The sequence below is a fragment of the Aulonocara sp. 'chitande type north' Nkhata Bay genome, linkage group LG20 (genome assembly GCF_057382095.1).
Source record: "Aulonocara sp. 'chitande type north' Nkhata Bay isolate Kocher_YH1m ecotype deep benthic linkage group LG20, A_spYH_male_GT1.1, whole genome shotgun sequence".
NCBI lineage: Eukaryota > Metazoa > Chordata > Actinopteri > Cichliformes > Cichlidae > Aulonocara > Aulonocara sp. 'chitande type north' Nkhata Bay.
In genome coordinates, this window is record NC_141363.1 from 26,200,525 (window position 1) to 26,220,964 (window position 20,440).

Below are 20,440 nucleotides of genomic sequence, written 5' to 3' on the forward strand. Positions count from 1 at the left end.
TTAATCCATCAGTCAAAGTCAACTATGGCCAATGGAAAACTGCAGATGTGGTCCACATTCAGACCAAACATTCAGTGTTATCTGAATGAAGCCCCCCTCTGCAGCCTCCGCAGTTAACAAACAGTTGAAACTCTATTCCTACTCCTGAAGACACTGAGCCACTGTGAGGTGGAAGGTAGAGTCAGTTTCCAGGAAGAAGCCATCTGTCGACATCTTTCTCTTCCAACTGGCAGTTTACCCGTCCACACTGAAAGGCTGCCATCTTGTCTGCTACCTCACACACCACTCTGTCTGCAGGCAGTCAGGAACTAAATTGTAATAGTATATTGTTAGGTAAGGGAGAAGATGGTTGAGGCTTTTCAGAGTATATTTTTATAATAAACATGTATGCATATTGTGTTCATTAGCACTTTAAATAAACTTAGCACAACAACTAAGTAGTAAGGACATTTTTGGTTGGTCAGTTATTTCTTTGCTGCAAAATTGCTTCTTGGCAATAAAATTGATACCAGTGGAAATCCATTCATGGGTTGAGCAGCAGAGTTAAGTATGTGGGTTGTGCCTTTAAAAAAAACTTTATAAATCTTCTCAGAATAAGCCAAACAGCTTATTCTGCTATTGACTCTTGTTTTGAGCCTCTGGTACCCTGGTGCTGACAATCTGGCTTGTCATCATTAGAGGCATCTCAATGCAGAGAGATATCAAGATGAGTCTCTGCAGCCAGGGGTAATCGCTCCACAGTCTTGGACCAAATTCTATCCTCCAACATAACAACGATCGCATAGACTTTGATCATCTGGTCAAATAAATGATACCAAACAAGAGCTGATAGCAGAATAAGCTGTTTGGCATTGGCAGAGGGGATTTTTTTCCAAGATTTTCATGAGCACAACCCACATACTTTACTCTGCTTTTCAACACACAAAAGCATTTTCCTCGCAAATGTGGCATCATCTAAGGGGAAATAAACAGGCTTTCCAGTGGTACAAGATTTATTGCCAAGAAGCATTATTACAACAAAGAAGTAATCGACCAAAACAAAGTTTCCTTACTTTTTGTGCTAAGTTTAGATATTGTTGAGATTGCTATGGAAACATGTTGTTAAAGATCAGCTGTTAGAATAACTTTGAGGAAAAACAGCTTCCTGAGTAGGTGCTGAGTCTGTGTGGACAGGTGGAGCTCATTTATATCAATCAGGGGACCTCAGGAGCCTCTAATTGTTCCTGGTGGAAGCATCTTCCCCACCTAAGAGGAGCTATTTTCATCTTGGTGTAAAGTTACAACATGTTGAGTATTTATAGAGTAATCACACTCAGTACCTGCAGTTACTGGGGACAAACAGCAGCAGCTTTTAACTCATTTACCTCTCGAGTTTTTGGATATAGCAGCAATTCATCATCTAATGAATTGAGACCGGACAGTGTGCGCACCGCGGATGACGTCAGTGCGCACACTGTGTCTGAGGAGGATGTGCGGAAGTGCTTCAGGAAGGTGAACACACGCAAAGCTACTGGTCCGGACGGGATTCCCGGCCGCGTCCTCAGGTCATGCGCGGCTCAGCTGGCTGGAGTGTTCACGCACATCTTCAACCTTTCCCTCTCTCTGTCTGTAGTCCCAGCCTGCTTCAAAATGGCCACCATCGTCCCTGTACCCAAATCCTCCACCATCTCCTCATTGAACGACTGGCGACCTGTAGCCCTGACCCCCATCGTAAGCAAATGCTTCGAGAAGCTGGTCAGGGACTTCATCTGCTCTGCACTACCCGACTCACTGGACCCTCTACAGTTTGCATACCGCCACAACAGGTCCACTGATGATGCCATAGCCCTGACACTACACACTGCCCTGTCACACCTGGAGAAGAGAGACACGTATGTGAGGATGCTGTTTGTAGATTACAGCTCAGCATTCAATACCATCGTTCCCTCGAAGCTGGACAGGAAACTGCAGGATCTAGGACTGAGCAGCTCCCTCTGCAGCTGGATCCTTAGCTTCCTGTCTGACAGACGCCAGGTGGTCAGACTGGGCAGCATCACCTCATCCCCCATCACACTGAACACTGGTGCTCCACAGGGGTGTGTACTGAGCCCTCTCCTGTACTCACTCTACACCTACGACTGCACAGCCACTAACAACTCCAACATCATTGTGAAGTTTGCGGACGACACTACAGTGGTGGGTCTTATCACCAACGGTGATGAGACGGCTTACAGGGAGGAGGTCAGCGCCCTGACCCACTGGTGTCAAGACAACCATCTCACCCTCAACGTCGCAAAGACAAAGGAGTTGATAGTGGACTTCCGGAGGTGCAGAGAAGTACACACCCCCATCACCATCAACGGCGCTGCTGTGGAGAGAGTGAGCAGCTTCCGGTTCCTTGGTGTACATCTGGCTGAGGATCTTACGTGGTCAGTACACACAAACAAAACAGTGAAGAAGGCGCAGCAGCGCCTCTTCTTTCTCAGGAGACTGAAAAGATTTGGCATGAGCCCCCGCATCCTCAGGACCTTCTATCACTGTGCCATTGAGAGCATCCTCACTGGATGCATCACCACCTGGTATGGCAACAGCACCGCCTACAACTGCAAAGCTCTCCAGCGAGTAGTGCGGTGCTCTGAACGGATAATTGGAGGTGAGCTTCCCTCCCTCCAAGACATCTACAGGAAGCGCTGCCTGAGGAAAGCGGGGAGGATCATCAAGGACTCCAGTCACCCCAGCCATAAACTGTTCAGACTGCTTCCATCAGGAAGGAGGTTCTGCAGCATCCGGTCCCGTACCAGCAGACTGAGAGACAGCTTTTTCCATCAGGCCATCAGACTGCTGAACACGTCATAGACACCTCAGCTTCACTACTGGAACTTCAACATTATGCACTCCACACTGTATATAAATGCCACTTGTTTTGCACATATTCAACTCTGTATATTTTATTTTATTTTATTTTATTTTATTTTATTTTATTTTATTTTTTTTTACTATTTAATTTGTAAAAATGTGTATACACACACACACACACACACACACACACACACACACACACACACACACACACACACACACACACACACACACACACACACGTAGGAAAATATTTAGTATACACATCCAGAAATGCATATACTATTATATATTGTACATATATTTATTAGTTTCAGGTTGGCCATTCTTGTATTTTGCTCGTTTGTGTTGTTGTGTTTGCACATCTCTGTTGCTTGTGGGGCTCGCACACAAGAATTTCACTCGCATGTGCTGTGCCAGTGTGCCTGCACATGTGATGTGACAATAAAAGTGATTTGATTTGATTTAATATCATCCTCTTTCATCACTAATGATGAAAACATGATTAGATTTTTTTTCTTAACTATTAACTGATCCTTTTGTGATTGCCAGATGTTTTACTTTATGGTTTTGAGGAAGTATATCAGCAGGTGTTTTTAATTGTTTAATTAAAAGTTCCCTGATCCGCTTAGCTGAAATTTGACTGTATGTTTACAGAGGCAGGAGGTGTATCAGATTAAATTAATTATATGTGTACTTTTTCACTGAGATGATATGATTTTTGGAACTGTTTGGTTGCTGTTGCAATGTGTTGGGGCTCATTTTCCATGTAACATTCCCCAAGTGGCTTCCTACTGATAATTTTCCCTGACCAAATATTCCAAATAATTGGTTTAGGCACTTAAGGCTACAAAAAAACAATCCAGTTTCTTTCCACAATAGAAACCCAACACACAGAGAGTAAAGTCACACTGAGCTGAATCGTACAGTAGAAATTAGGTTAAATGTAGTTATCATAAAACATGTGCAAAGTCAAAATGCCTGACACACCGCTATGTTCCCTCTAAGCTGTGCGCGTGAGCAATCGCGCACTGCTGACACTGCTAAAGAGCTACCATTAGCATGCTAACAAGCTAAACTGAGATGGTAACCACTGAACCAGTTAAACAGCTTTTATTCTACAAAACTTCAGTATGGCTACAGTCTTTACCCGAGTAGAGAAGCATAATAGTATTAAAATAATAAATTGTGCTGCCCTATTTTCGTGGTATAACTAGACTGCATTTCAGGTTTAGCAGCTGGAATTAGCCTTGTTTTCTTGGTTGCTACCTGTTCTTCAGTGATTCTTTTTTTTTTTTTAAGGGGAAATCCAGAGTGAAAGTTCATGAACTCTGCAATGCAAAGTGTTGCATGATAAGTAAATTTTTCCAGTGTGCAGCAAAACAACTATAAATATACAAATGTACGCCTGTCAGGCTGCAGTGCTTTCTGCCTGTCACCCACACAGACATTTGTGTGATGATGGAGGCCTCAGTAGCTTGCCAGCAATAACTCATTGTCTCACTCATGGTGGCAAAAGTGTAATTTATTTCTGTCCCAGGCAAACGGTAGAACAGGACAACCCCTTTCCTCCAAAGCTAATAATACTAATGAGCCATATGACCAGCGACTGCCCACCCCAGCATCCATTTGACCATGATTGAATACTATAAACAAGCCTTGTACTGCGATATTTTTGGTCACTCTGTTTAAGGCCCTTATCTCTGAGAGTGTTTGTGTAGGAAGGTCGAGGTCAATGTCTCATGAACCATTAAACCATTATAGTATGACGTAAATGAATAGAAAGCAGAAAAAGTATGTAGAACTGAAACAGGCTGCATCCTGGTTGATGCATGTGCTGATCACTGGTGGCTGTAAAGAGGTTAAACAAGAAAGTGACAAGTAAATGCTCAATTGAGTGAGCGTATCCAACCCCTCAGCTGTGTTTCCTCACACAAGAAAAGCTTAAAGCTACTTAAAAAGGTGACACAGAGGATAAATAGAAGGGATTTCCCTTTTTGTTTTGGAGCGTAAACGATGGACAATTAAAATATAATTTTTGGCTTTCTAAAGGTGGTTTCTGTCTAACAGTGACTCCAAAATGAACTGATTGATGATTTAATGATGAGACGAGATCAGCAAGTTATAGCGTAGCCTTCAAAATAAATTGATTTTGGTATTTTTCCTCAAATATAACCGGTTTGTTTATTTTGGTTTTTGTCTTTCCCTGTTATTTGTCAATGGAGGTGTCGCTGATGAAATGGTAATATCAGTGCTAGGCTTACCTGAGGGAATCTTTTTTTTTTTTTTCTTTTTTTTTTTTCCCCTTCTTTGGCTTTAATTATTTTTTATTAGTAAAATTAAGCCTGGTTTAAAGTTATAGACCAGTATAAACCGACATTTGTGAAACTGCCCTGCTATTAAAGGAATGGTTTTATACATTCTGATTTATATATTCCAATTCACCAATTCACAGCTGCTAACAGGTGGACTTTGTTGCCTCCTGTGGGGACAAAACCAGGTTTTGTAGTTTCACATTTAAATTAATAGCATTATTCTATTTGGGAGACACTCTGACTTTGCTTTCTTGATGGTGAAAACACACTCATATCCCACTCTTCCTCCCGACAGCTAAGCCAAGTGTGGTACTGATTGTGTCATTTATAAAACACACTGAAGTGAACAACAGATGCTTTCTGAAAACAGCATGTTCATTGCCGGCATATAGGGGGGGGGGGGAAGATTAGGATTCAGACCATTAATGAAATGAGAAGATGAAAGAAGGCTGAGTGACTTGTGTTGCATCTTTCCACTGCAGGACAGCCCATGCCAAGGCCAAGGCAGATGCAGCTGAGCAGGCTGCCCAGGCCTCCAACAGAGAGTCCAGCATTGCCAGACTGGTGGCCAAAGAGCTCTCCCCTTCCTTCTACCAGCCAGGTTAGTCGACATCTCCACACCACATTTTAGAAAAAAATCAGCAAAATTAATTTAAAAAGCATCTAAAAGGGCCACCTTTTAAGGCATCATAATGTCACTCACGGACTTTGCAGCTGTATGCAAGCTCTGAGTTTCACTAGATATCACGGGAATGCACACTAAAAAAGCTAATTCAGAAAAAAAATTTTACCTACTTATGTATGATACTGTATGAAGGAAACAGCAAATGTAAAATCCCAACAGCAGAGCTACTTCTCTACTTTGTCTCTGTCCTCACAGCCTGTGATAGTATATCCTTCTGCTGAGGCCCATCACAGGGATAGTCGCGTTTGACTGTCTAAAAAAAGGACCATCTTATTGGGTCGAAGGGATCGTATCAGTTTCATTGCAAGTCTGTCGACACACACATTGACACAAAAGCAAAGGGGCTATTTGGGAGCCTCCTGCATTTCACTCCTGCGCTCTCACTCAGCAGAGAGCTTAAAGAAGTCAGATGCAAACAGAAAGTCGTCCAGCTTTCTAAATGAATTGTCTCTCACTTTCTAAATGACTAGTCTTTCACTAAAAGTCTGGTTGAGACTGGCGCTGGCTGAGAAACATCTGCTTCAAAACACTTCATAAATTTAAGGATCGGACTTTTGATATTCTATACTTTTCTTATTTTTAGCATAAGAAAAGTATCATATGTACAGCTGTCCTACAGCTGTACGTGTCCTACAGCTGGTAATCATCATCATCAGCATGTGTATTCATCCACAACAAAAAATGTTTCCCAACAAATGGTAATTTCTTCTGTTTTAGTAACATTTGCTCAAAACTACAGTGTTCAGCTGTTCAATTCAAACCAAATATGAAGAGAAAGCATATCAGTGCATTGTAGGTATGGATTGTCTGACAATATCAAAAATATTAATTGTTTTTAGTATATTTCATTTTGGGACAAATTTTCTCCTTTGGATTTTTTTCTGAAATGTGAGCAAACAGAGAATTTATTTGTGTTTAATGGAAAAATGTGTACTCCAGCGAAAGCTTATTAGGAAGGGCATGCAGCAGCTGAATGCATCTCTAATATCCTCTGTAGCTGCTTCCTGTGCTCTCAGGAGGTTTAAGGGGATGATACTTATAAAGACAATCTGTGACCTCTCAGCCCTGCAATACTTGAGCTAACATTTTTATCAAGGGAATCTTTTTTTAATGGAAAAATGTCCGTTTTTAAATTGAGCTCCTTTAGCTATTTTCGAGCCAACAGGAATTTATCTAACAGTGAGCTGTGCTCCATGATAATTATGAAACAGCAGAAAGATATTAATATAAATGAATATTTCTAAAAAATATATTTACCTGCAAAAATAACTCAATAAATAATAATAATAATAATAATAATAATAATAATAATAATAATAATAATAATAATAATAATAATTCTCACTGTAAGCTAAAGGTTCAGGCCTCACTGATGTGAGCACTCGGTTATAGACTCCTTTTGTACTTAACCCAATACTGCGCTATGCGCCATGAAGTGTGACCTCTCTGTGAGCACAGTAGCCACACCCATCTGCTGCTCAATTATTCTGTTTGTGAATGGCAGCCAATCAGAATAAAGCTGGGTAAAGTGAGAGGCACTAAAACAGCTACTTTCACATGGTGAATGACTGAAACCACTAAAAACAAAAGAGGATTATTTTGAACTTTAAGTCATGACACTCACATGATAAATCATTTATAATAATAATAATAATAATAATAATAATAATAATAATAATGGATACTTTATTGATCCCCATGGGGAAATTACTTGTTTTTCTCTGCATTTGACCCATTCACTCAGTGAAGCAGTGGGCAGCCCACTAAGCAGGCGCCCGGGGAGCAGTGTGTAGGGACGGTACCTTGCTCCTCAGGGGTACCTCAGGGTAGCCGTTAAGTGGATTCGAACCGCCGACCTTCCGATCATGGGGCGACCACTTTACCTACTGAGCTATCCCTCCCCCTGAGCTATGATGTTTGTAAATCCCTAATGGATTGAGGCATTATTACTTAGTGTTAAAAATACCATGGCCTTTTTATGGAACATTAATTCTAATTATCGTGATTAGTACATACCCATGCTACAGTATCTCTAATTTCGGTCCATTGTTAGGTGGTTCCTTGGCAACATGACATCATATATAATTCATAATTCAAGTTTGTGGCTATAAATTACATGTTATTGTCATTCAAATAATATTATTTTAATGAGGCATTGTAGGTGCATAAATGTTGGTAGATGGTTGTAGGCAACATGATGGCGTCATATGTTTTTTAGATAAGAACCTACACAGGTCTAAGACGTACCTGTGTGCCAAGTTTCATTAGTCAGTTTGTGATTGTGTAGGAGGAGTTTGAAAGCCCACATTCTGTATCTATTATACATTTTAAATTATGGAAAAAATAATAATTCCTCTGACTTATAATGACTGATGGTAGAAACCAGTGATTGAAAAGTATTTGAACTGGCTTTCAGGTCCTGAGTATCTGAAGAAGAGAGCGTTACAGTTGGCCGTGGAAGGCAGTGAGAACACAGAGACCATCATGCATGAACCCCTGCTAGCTGAGGAGGAGCCACTGCCTACACCACCTGAAAGCCCGGTTATGAATGAACTGGACAGCCTCATGCCTAGCTCATCCCCAGGTCGCACGCCTTCTCCAAGCCCAGGCATCATGAGCAAGGAAGAGCCCAAACTCCTCAGTCCAGGTAGCTGGAATGAAGACAAAACCAGTAAAAGTGGTGGAAGTAGTAAACTCAACGGCAAGCAAGGCAGTCGTCCCACTACTCCCCCTGCTCCTGCTTCAACTGTATCTGAAGGAGGAGGAGGGGCCACCAGCAGTCGTGGCCCATCTCGTACCCCGAGCCGCCAGAGCAACAAGAACGAGCAGGGTTCTGACATGGAGATCAAGCCACTGCAGAAGTTTGACTCTGAGGCAAAAGCATCAGATGCCACTACAGCCCCTGCTGCCCCTGTAAGGAATAGCCTCATCTCACCAGAAGAAGAAGAAGAAGAAGAAGAAGCACCACGTCCCATCTCCAAAGCTCCCTCCAAAACGCCTTCCAAAGCGTCTTACAAATCTGTAACTCCTGAGTCTAAAGCCTCCGAGGTAAAAAGCGAAAGAGCACCACCAACAAAAGAAAGAGTGACGCCTGTATTTGAGAACAAAGTGGAGTCCAGGGAACCGAGCAGGCCTCCCAGTAAAGCAGAAACAAAACCGCTACCAAAACGGCAACCCAGCCCAGCTCCAGCTCCAAAACCTGCTCCGAGTCTTGAACCTAAAATGGCACCAAAGCCAGTGGAAGCAAAATCTGTAGTTGCCAGACCGGCAGCAAAGGTGGAACCCAAAGCCGAATTCAGACCCAAGCCCATCCTGTCGAGCCTCAGCAACGAGGTGACCCCAGAGTCTTTGGACATGGAGGTAAGACAGTAAATATACACAGTGACTCACTCTTCATTATTTTTTGCTACATCAATATTGTCACAACATGTATGGTGGTGTCAGTCTGTCAGTCCAAGACTTTGGTCAACAGCTATCAGATGGATTACTGTTAAATTTTCCACACACATTCAGTGTCCCCAGAGAGTAATTCTTACCGATGCTCGTATAAGCATTTAGCTCAGTACAGCCTTAAAAATATACACTAGCATTACTGCTGACATTAATGACCATAAGTCCTAGTTTCTAACTAAAGAGCACAGCTTGACACCATCATAGTCAAATAAAAGTGTACACCATATCCAGTCACGTTATTTACCGTATAAGGGCAAAGCCAGACTACTGTTCTGGTTTGTTGGAGGGGGAAATAGTTGTAAATGAATGCTATGTCTCCTTTTTCTCTATTTTAAATGTGCATTTGCTTTATATTGCCTGCCAATTTCAGGTATTAATGTTACATTGGTTTTAAAGTTTTAGCTAAGCATGTACCCTAAGCATCAGCATTAAGTTATAATTATGGCTATAAATATATCAGCCAAACATCTGTATCAGCCAGTACTAACCTCCACCAAATAAGATGACATTTACTAATCTCAGTGGACGATAATTATCTGTTATGTCCAAACAATTTTCTTTTAGTTTCCCTGCTGGCTAGATGGGAATAAATAAATAAATAAAAATACACTTAGAAATAGCATGCATGACAAAGAAATGCTCACTTTTACATTGTAAATATTTGTTATAAGCTAGGATTGAAGCAACTTTTATTGAAATATGCTTAAATTGGTTTGTATTCGGGAAGTAGAAGACAGTGTACACAATGTACCTGCCAATATGAAGCTGGAATGTGGGAGGCTGATTATAGCTTAGCATAAAGACAGGAAACAGGAAGAAATGGCTCGCCTAGAGCTAACCAAAGCTAGCAGATTGCTCCCATCTGCACCCGTAAATCTCACAAAAGGGATAAGGGGTGTTAATTTCTGATCTTTAAAGGTGCTGGTAGGACAATTTTCTTACCCTTTAACTAGGCTGTTCTAGATGTTAAACCCCTTTTTTTGTCTCTTTTTTTTTTTTTTTGTCTTGCTCCTCCTGCAGTCTTATTTTGAACTTGCTCACAAGATATGTTTTGGGTACAACCATCTCCTATAAATAATAATTTTGATAATCCTTTATTAATTCTTTGCATTGAAAAGATAAAACCCAACATGAACAGCCACAGATTAGGAAGGTTAAAGAAAAACAAACAAAGTGTCTTAATAAGGTTTATGGCCATCACATGCAATTAGAAAGGTTTCAGAGCACTCTGAGTCTTTGTGATTCTCCAGCCTGCTGGAACACTATAAACACCATTCATCCAGAGGATTTTGCCTCATTTGGTGTGTTGATGGTGGTGGGGAGTGCTATGTATGACGTAAATTCAAAATCTCCCACAGGGCTTCATTAGGTTCAGATTTAATGTCTGTAGGGGAGAGCCAGTAGACAAGCTGACCCACGACCTTTATCTGGGCGATCTCAAACACTGTTTGTCATTTGACCCTGAATTTAGTTAGCATTTTCCTTTTTTGTGGGAAAGAAACTAAAGTCTGTCAAAATCTTCATGAGTATCCCAAGTATCATTATCAATTTTGTGTCAGAAGCTAATTATCTCAGGTTTAAATGTCATCACATATGTTCATGGAGTCCCATTGTACAAAAAGGGGTGACTGCATTACTGAAAGTGGAGCTCTGATTTGGTAGAGTATGCAATTTTCACCACGGCATCGGGTTGAGCTCGCACAATATTATTCCAGGATAAATATGTAGTCTTAATCCTGTAAAGCCTGAACCATGAAATAATTCCCATAAAATTCTATTTTTATAGTGTTTTTTGAATCTTCTGACAACTTTTTTTTTTAAGGAAATCAAATGTAAATTTGCATATCTAAGTTTTGATTTGTAGTCAGTACACTCAGTGTTGTACAGTTTAAGTTCATGTAGCATCATCATAATGAATAACTGACATTATATTTGATGTTGTATATGTCGCTTAAGATTTTTCCAAGTGATAACAGTAGAAGAAGAGGCAGGGGCTCTACTTTCTTTTTCCCCCCAACGTAGACATCAGGATACATTTTCTCAAAAATTTCTAAGAATTTTGCATTTTAAGTAGCATTTATGTTACATGTTGGTGTTTAACACCTCAAAACTGAGTAAGTTTCCATTTGTTTCTTGAATCTTTGCAGAATCACTTGCAACTTTAGAGAAAATAGTTGTAAGACTTATTTAATAATCAAATCATTATTATCAGCATTATCAAGGGTTCAATTATCAATATTTCTTTGAGTATTTTATTTTTTTAGCTCTACTTAGAAACTAATTTCTCTGATGACTCATTGTCCCCCTTTCATGTGGTAAGCTGATCCACGAAACCACTCTTTTGGACCTTGTATTTAATTGTGTGATTAACTTAGGCTTAATTCTAAGGTTTTAATTGATATGAATTTATGAATTTTCTGAATTTGTTGTTTTATTTTTGTCTCATATTTCCTTAGCTTTTGACTTATGGCAAAAAGAAAAGTAATTTGGATTAATTTTAAGTTAACTTGCACATCCATGGAGGCATTTTACTCCTGGAAACCGTTCCTCCCATCAGGACACCGTAATGTACCCTTCTACATAACAGGACCACTGGGTCCCTTTACTGTTGGAGCTAAGGTTTAGGTTTTTCCTTTAATTTTTCACTCATCTCCAGTTTTGACTGGATCCGCTGTCCTTATTCTGCATTGAGTTCTTTTCCTTTTTTAAGGGCCCAAACACCATCATGATCTGCATGGTAATCCTGCTCAACATCGGCCTGGCCATTCTCTTCGTTCACATTTTGTCATGAGACATTTTCCACCTCCTCAGGTAATAAACACACCATCAAAATGTACTCAGAAGAGGCGATACAGTAAAAATAAACATGAATCCACTAATATCAGTTTGCTACAGGTTAACAGCAGTGTCAGAGAGAGATGGGCTTCCTCCTCCTCCTCAGTAAAGACCAGAGATCAAAGACAACACTGAGGAGGAACAGAAGCCTCACGCAGACCGCTGCAGCTCCTAGGATGGTTTTTGTTGATATGACTTCGTGAGGCTCTGCGAAGCTCCTCTCTTTCAAGAGGTTAGAGAAACTGAAGGACATTGAAGGGCTGGCACTGTTCAGTGCATCTAAAAATGATTTGTTTAGAGGAAAAAAAAATTGGTGGGTGAATGGTAGGTTATGTCCCGGTGATGATGCTGAGGAAAGAAGGGTGGCACTCAAGAATTCAACTTTTTCACAGTGTGTCATGAGCGTGTCAACATTTTTGCAATATGGCTTTTAAATAAACACTTAATTGGCATTCAGACTATCTGGATCTCACAAGAGTGAATCAGGCACATAAGACAAACCCACCTAGATACGTTTTTAATCGCCAGACTGAATATTCTCTCTATAATGCCTTGAACTTGATTGTTTAGACACAAAAACTACAGCAGATGTGTGAAGGGTTTGGGCGTGATAACTGTTACTGTCAGGAGTAGGGATCTCGCGTGTGTTGAGTCTCATCAAGAAGCTCTCCGAGTGGTACTGTAAAAAAAAAAAAAGGGGGGGTTATTTACTGGCAACATTTTCAAAGCGTTGTGAGTTTCTGCAAAATCTTTGAGACTGTGGTGTACTACACTGTGAAGTTTTCAGTTTTCACTGGGATTTATGTGCATTTCCTGTCATTCTGCTGCTTTGCTTTGGGGAAGCTGATAAACCAAATAGAGAAGGGAAAATAAGAAGCTTATGAGTGCCGCTGCTGCTGCGTAGGTTCCTGTGGTGTCGTGCAATGCTGTTTAGCACCCAGGCAGCTTTAATACAGAGTTGTGCAAGTTTTGCAAGAGGAAAATGATGGCTGGAATTTATCTAATTTGAAACTGTCCCTGTATGTTGTTGTAAGGTTGCTGGATCTACATAATTATCTTGCAGCAGGGAGTGGGTTGGGTTCATTATTTTATGTGTCAGTGTAGAAAACTGTCCACTGCTTTATTTTCAGGGCCTGTTGTAAGATCAGCTTTTGTACACATGAGAACACTTTGTATGCATCTGTGTTTTTGTACCTTTTTTGAAGTGCACATCTTTACAGCATTCAAAATATTCTGTTGTAGGATTTTGGGGGGAGGGCTCATTAGTACAATCAGAAGTTGTAATCCTAAAATTTGTTTCCCAAATGAGTCAGATTACCTCATGTTTGTGAGATGGAGGAAAATAGAAAGATTCTTAACTCCATGTCTTATATTGAGAAGAAAGCTTTTATTTTCTTAACCCAGTTAGGATTTAAAAGGAACAGAGTTTTAGCTGCAGTTTTTTGTTGTTGTTTTTTTTGCCTTTGAGTTTGCAAATGTACACACAGACCACTAGTGAAAAAGTCTACAAGCATATAAAACTGTTTTGAAAGTAGTAAAAACCAGTTTAAGAAATTCCCCATTGTGGTTTACCTGTAATCTACCAATGATTCATACCAGTGTCAATGCAAATGTGGAAGCCACTTTATTTTTTCTGTTTTAGAGCAGAAATACAGCTGAAGTCAAATTAAAAACTTTTACACTTGTGAATCTTTTATTTTTGATGATCTGTAACAGCTCCCACTGTTAGCGTTGAGATTTTGAACGTACTCGTCATCATTCATTACCCTGAAGAAATCCAGTCTAGTAACAGAAGAAGAAAGTATTTTTAAACACCACCTGTCTGCCAGCATGAGACGCCCTCTGTCCCTGCCTTGCGCCACAGTGAATATCACACCCAATTTTAAACCAAGGCAACGTTTGGCCTTGGTGGTTCTCAGTCAGGCATGTCAAACCTCATCCGAATGGTAAATATGGGTGTAACAATCCTGAAATCTACACCAAAAATCAAACAGTGACAATAGATCATTGTACTGTCTATTTGGAAATTGTTCAGGTATGGAGAAAATGGACAAACATCAGAATAGAGGGGGTTCTGCCAGCAATAAAGACTTTTGTTTTTTGTTATTCCTTTCACATATAGTTCCTTATTACAGAGCACTGGACTGGAAAGTGAAAAATAAACTCAAACCAAGTCTTTTATTCTGTGATATTAAATGGAAAATGAATCAAACAGAATAGGTTTCCACTAAGATAACGCTATATGTAATGCAAGTGCCCTCACATACACACAGCCTCTCCTCCTCTCTGGTGGGTTCTCTTTGTCTGGTTGCTGATGTCCTCACCTTTCGTACCAAAGACTTCTGTATTCTTCCCAATGTTCTGTTATAAAACTATAAATACACCTGTTTTGGTAAATTGAAAAAATAATTTAATGCCAGACCATGAACAGAATGTAGATTGAATAATCCAGCTCAAGATCTGAGCCAAAACTGAGGTGTGAATTGAGCCATGATCAAAGGAGAATTGTCACACTATTAATTGTGATATCACCATTCTAATGCCTCAGGTCAGGTAAAGTACCTGCAATAGTTTGAAATGTCAAGCACTTCAACATGGTGTTGAGTCAGCATGTGTGGAGCATCACTGCCCTCAAGTGACTAGAAAGGAGTATGAGTCCCCATGCTGGCAACATCCGTAAAGATAGATTAGGTCATGTTAAAAGTACACAGTGGATAAAAGTATTTGATTCCAGCCAAGACATAATTTTGTTTTTTGCTAAAACTGAATAATCTGAAAATTATAAAGAAATTCTACTATCCTGTAATTCATTAGCACAAATGGTGCGTTCAATTAAACTTTATGAAACTAGATGGTAGAGATTAAGAGAAGGAATATGCTAGCACTTAATACTCTTCTCCCTCATCGTCGTCTACCACGCTGTCAGCGCCCACCTCCTCATAATCCTTCTCCAGAGCTGCCATGTCCTCTCTGGCCTCGGAGAACTCTCCCTCCTCCATACCCTCACCCACGTACCAGTGAACAAAGGCACGCTTAGCGTACATCAGATCGAACTTGTGGTCGAGCCGAGCCCAGGCCTCTGCAATAGCAGTGGTGTTGCTCAGCATGCACACAGCCCTCTGGACCTTGGCCAGATCTCCACCAGGAACCACAGTGGGGGGCTGGTAGTTGATGCCAACCTTGAAACCAGTGGGGCACCAGTCCACAAACTGGATGGTGCGCTTGGTTTTGATGGCGGCAATGGCAGCATTGACATCTTTGGGCACCACGTCACCACGGAACAGCAGGCAGCAGGCCATGTACTTGCCATGGCGAGGGTCACATTTCACCATCTGATTGGCTGGCTCAAAGCAAGTATTTGTGATCTCAGCCACTGAGAGCTGCTCGTGGTAAGCCTTCTCTACAGAGATGACTGGAGCATAGGTGGCCAGGGGGAAGTGGATACGGGGGTATGGCACCAAGTTGGTCTGGAACTCTGTCAGATCAACATTGAGGGCACCATCAAAGCGGAGGGAAGCAGTGATGGAGGACACAATCTGACCAATCAGCCTGTTCAGGTTGGTGTAAGTAGGACGCTCGATATCGAGGTTCCTACGACAGATATCGTAGATGGCCTCGTTATCTACCATGAAGGCACAGTCAGAGTGCTCTAGGGTGGTGTGGGTGGTCAGGATGGAGTTGTAGGGCTCCACCACAGCAGTGGACACCTGGGGAGCTGGGTAGATGGAGAACTCCAGCTTGGACTTCTTGCCATAGTCGACAGACAGACGCTCCATCAGCAGGGAGGTGAAACCAGAGCCGGTGCCACCGCCAAAGCTGTGGAACACCAGGAAGCCCTGAAGACCAGTGCACTGATCAGCCTGAGGACAGAGAGGAAGACATGACAACCAGGCATGAGTTACTTCATTCAATAATTTAATTCTTATATACATTTTATACTAGCTGCTTTGAATTCACCCACCAGTTTGCGGATCCTGTCCAGAACCAGGTCAATGATCTCTTTGCCGATGGTGTAATGTCCACGGGCGTAGTTATTGGCAGCATCCTCCTTGCCTGTGATCAGCTGCTCGGGGTGGAACAGCTGGCGGTAGGTACCACTGCGCACCTCATCTATGCAAACAACATTACTTTAGTTTTGCTTTAAAGATGTTTTAATTTTCCTACATTAGTGTTCAGCGAGCGGTGATGACACTTACCGATGACAGTGGGCTCCAGGTCCACAAAAACAGCTCTGGGGACATGCTTTCCAGAACAAGTCTCACTGAAGAAGGTGTTGAACGAATCGTCTCCTCCTCCAATGGTCTTGTCACTGGGCATCTGTCCGTCCGGCTGGATCCCATGTTCCAGGCAGTAAAGCTCCCAGCAGGCATTGCCGATCTGGACACCAGCCTGACCAACGTGCACTGAGATACACTCACGCTGTGGAAATGAGATGGAAAAGCCATTTATTTGGTGACCTCATTTTTGACTTATTATCCAAAAATTACATTGTTAGACCTGCTCTTCAACTAACGTAAAGTTACCTGGGGGAATATGGCTTCATGATTTAGGACTGTGATTTCAGCAATACTGGAATTTTAGTATAGAACATTAAAAATATTTAATCGTTCCATCAGTCAGCTATGTAATTTGTCCCTTGCAACAAATGAATCCCACTTGAGAGAATTCTTAACACTGTTAATGCTTTAGCGAGCCAAGTTGAACTTGAAGTCAGTTTTCACTGTCACTTGCATAGCTCTCTTAACCTAATTACATCGCAAAGGTAACTTATGCGGAAGTCAGGCCAGGTTATGTTTAGAGTTTTGGTTTAAGGGAAGTTGAATTCATCACTGATGTAATTTTTCTTCTGAAGTAACACCTTTTATACGCAACCTGTTAAACCACATCCTACCAACAAAGGACCAGTCACAGAAATTTGCCTGTATTCAGGAATGTCAGCTTTATTTTTTCTATCATTTGCATCTGATTTGAGAAGTCGCTGCTCAACTAATCCATTTTGGTGCAGAAGAGTCAAATGATGCACCAAACTTGCCTGTTGTGTAAGCACTCACAGACCCTGCAGAAGGATCATAACCACTGTCTGATAATAATCTCCGACTCTGACTTAGTTGGTTCTACAAAACCTAAAGCCTAAGGTTGGAGAACATGGTCTGTAGTACATCCTCCGGTCTCTCACTCTTCAGTAGTGACATCAGTTTTTGGTTTTGTCTCAGCTTTAACTTTCTTTAGACCCTCTTACATCAGAAACATTTTCGTCATAAATTAGCAGGTAGACACTGGAAAGAGATCACATCGATCACGGGAGAGAGACGGATAGATGGCAGCGTGTGCGCAACTTTTTGCGTATTTGGGGAGCGCACCCGCGCGCTATGGTCGCTGTGGCGAGAGCAATCTACAGGAGATGGCGACAGATTCAGGACGTTCAGAATGTGTGGGATCTTAAAAATTCCGCCCGCTATTTGCCGCTTCCGAAATCGCTACTCCAATTTACATAGCCTGTCCGCTACTCATGTGGTCACCTGAGGCCTTTTACGCTCTGAACTAACAACCCTTTAGAAATATGTCGCATGTGAGCCAGGACAAGACAATCGAGAACAAACAAGTGCACATCAGAGTTCAGCAAAGCAAACACAGCTGTAGACAATGAAAGACTTCTTTACAAAAAAGTAGCCCATACACGCCCAAAAACATTAAAGACATGAGAAGAAGAAGAAGAAGAAGAAGAAGAACAATTGAGCTTCAAGTGAGTTGGTTTGTTTGTAGTCTGCGGTCGCAGGTTCATAAAGGCCAGGATCCTTCAAAGAGTTGTTAGTCATGGGAATGCTTCAGCCTGAAAGCAGGATGACCTGTTGACAACTGGCTCAGTGCGCGCACAAGAAGCCGGAAACGGACACAAGCAAATAACTTGAATTTTGGATGTGTCCTGTCATATCGCACCAAAAATACAGTCAGGACAGCGTAGTCTGGTTAACAGTGTGAATTTTATCCTTTTAAAAATGAAATTGGTGTTGCTAAATCCTGCTGATACTTCCGGCTAATCTCAGTTAACGGTCTGCCACCTGATTATTGACTATTTCAGTAATGATTTTTGATTAAATCGACACTTAATAAGAGAAAAAAAATTTACTCACCATGTTTCCTGAAGTCAAGAAGTTTCAGAGCCGAAATGAGGAAAAAGAGGAGAAATTAGTTAATTCCTACAAACAGGCTTTTATGAATCCTGTGTAAGAGATAAATGACCAGCTCCTGCTACACGGTGGTTTTTATAACCCTAGATCCTCCGGAAACAGTCTGCTGGATCTGATTGGTTTGATGTCGCATGAGACCTGCGCCTATTGGTTAAAATGGACCAGACGGTAGGATGGAGATCTCTGCAGGTGCTTTCTTACGATTTCTTAAATATTTGTGGAGTACAACATGGTTTTAACAACTTATTAGGGCTATTTCATTATATGAAGAATGGATATGTTACACTTCCATATGAACATTTGGCTTTTATAGACTTCAGAATTATAAAGAAACATTATGAAGATCTAACATCTGGGCTTAATGGATCTGGTCACTTGCCACCTATTTGCAAAGAACACTGATTCGTCCAACCAGAAGGTTTTGCATTAAGTTGTCCAAGCGATGCAGGAACGGAAGAAAGGAGTCCTGATAGTGGGATCTGGAACTTCTATTCTCAGGTTTGTGTGCACCTCTTTATTAAAGCAGTTATTAAAGCCTCCTGCAGTAGACCTGCTGTTTTAAATGTAATGTAAATCCAACGGGTTTTTCTGCTTTGCATCTTTGTTTATAACCTCTCTTTTATGGATCTGTTACGTGACTACAAGTATAGCTTTGAACATCAGAGTTACATGTTTCTTTTATTTGTATTAATTTTTATTTCAATTAAGTTTACTTTCCACAGCGTATTGAGTCATTCTGTTTCATTTTTATTAATTGAAAATATTCAGTTTCACTGTTAGCTTTATATTTTAATGCGTATATAAACATTTTCAGGTTATGTAGACATCCTTGTCTCAATAAACTGATTTACAAATTTGACCTCATCAAAGACCAAAAATAAGATTTAGTGTTTATTTTTATTTTAGTTAATCTTGTAAGTGCATTATCATTTTAGTTAACCTTCTTTTTAGTTTGTATTTTTGTTTCAGTTCATTCTTTTTCTAACACCTAGTTTCAGTTTTTACTTCACTTTTAGTACCTATAATAACCTCCTGCACATAATGGACTTGAAACAGTAAATTGATGTGAGCCAAATCCACCCCTGTGAAAGCTGGGTTCCCGCCCAGTGCTTATGCTCTGGCACTGCCCCTGCATGAAGGGCTTCTCTCAACGCAGATGTCCTTGGCTGGTGGACGATCTAACTTATCAGGACATACGTGTAGAATCAGATTTTGGCCTCTTGTCAAGCAGGGGTGCACCGAGGGGAAGGAATGCCAGGTGGCAGGGTGCTGTTGCCATTATTGACAGCATGAAATTTCCTGCATGATGATGAATCAATTACTGTATAACCTACATTTTGGTTACCCCACATTCTGCCTTTAGGCCTCTTTTTGGTGACGTTACACGTCCACTTCACAGGTTTAATAAGAAATAAGTTGTATGAGGCTGCTGACATTCAGTTTTCTATACTTAACAATATTTCATCTCTTACAGTTTCTGACAAACTTATATTGCAGTGTCGGGGATATACATGACAGTATAAAAGGAAATAATGCACCATTTTATTAGAAAAATATTAAAGTCCAAAAAGCTAAAATTGCCATTGGAATTCATCTTTTAAATCCTTTCTATTACTTGGAGTCTCTGAAATCTGGGCTATTTTCTGCTTTTCTATTTTTTATTTCTCATCCATCCTATAGAACTACTGGAGGTATGAGCAGAGGTGGCAGCAGACAATATGAACGGGGGCATTTTGCTGAAGTCACTTTGTTATTCCATTAAAAATAAATAATCATCATAAAAAAGATTCATGTTTTAAACCTTATACACAGAAAAATATAGGCAAAGTTATGAGAGGGCAAACATATCTGTCTCAGATTACATACGGAGACAAAGCTGGAGACAAATGGGAGAGAATGTTTTTCCAGAGTACACCACTCACTAAAACATTTGACTGTGCTCACAGTATCCTCGACACATTTACATTTTGTTTTGCAATTTTCAAACAGTCCTGCTTTAAAAATAGCTGTATGACCTGATGAATGGCACCTTTATTGTTTTATAGATGTGAGGGGTACTTCAAAGTCTGACCCATCTGCTCATTGTCCTCATCAGTCATGGTGGTTAACACGATTCACCGTAAACT

General features: G+C 40.8%; 2 protein-coding genes across 3 annotated transcripts in view; one reads left to right on the top strand and one right to left on the bottom strand.

Annotated features, from left to right (window-relative positions):
- jph2 (junctophilin 2) overlaps positions 1 to 13,815 on the top strand; it is a 29,243-nt gene extending 15,428 nt beyond the window's left edge. Inside the window, exons 3-6 of one of the 2 annotated variants that reach the window (XM_086277110.1) lie at positions 5,636 to 5,754; positions 8,255 to 9,198; positions 12,002 to 12,102; positions 12,177 to 13,815. In XM_086277110.1, coding sequence (XP_086133236.1) covers positions 5,636 to 5,754; positions 8,255 to 9,198; positions 12,002 to 12,082 — 1,144 coding nt within the window. In that variant the 3' untranslated portion in view covers positions 12,083 to 12,102; positions 12,177 to 13,815. The remainder of the gene's footprint in view (positions 1 to 5,635; positions 5,755 to 8,254; positions 9,199 to 12,001; positions 12,103 to 12,176) is intronic. The other variant, XM_086277111.1, reaches the window with a different exon arrangement.
- On the bottom strand, positions 13,706 to 18,382 carry LOC147305750 (tubulin alpha-1C chain-like). The gene is made up of 4 exons (XM_086277112.1): positions 18,258 to 18,382; positions 16,323 to 16,545; positions 16,088 to 16,236; positions 13,706 to 15,986 (listed from the first exon to the last, which is right to left on the bottom strand). Exons 1-4 carry the CDS (start codon positions 18,258 to 18,260, stop codon positions 15,012 to 15,014), a joined length of 1,350 nt encoding a protein of 449 aa, XP_086133238.1. The 5' UTR covers positions 18,261 to 18,382; the 3' UTR covers positions 13,706 to 15,011.
- Between the last annotated feature and the right edge of the window lie 2,058 nt (positions 18,383 to 20,440).

Excerpts from the sequence above, each read along its gene's own strand:
- LOC147305750 (XM_086277112.1), bottom strand. Across the intron at positions 16,237-16,322 it reads CCTGGAGCCCACTGTCATCG|ATGAGGTGCGCAGTGGTACC; the intron begins GTAAGTGTCATC and ends TTGTTTGCATAG. Across the intron at positions 15,987-16,087 it reads TGGACAGGATCCGCAAACTG|GCTGATCAGTGCACTGGTCT; the intron begins GTGGGTGAATTC and ends CTCTGTCCTCAG.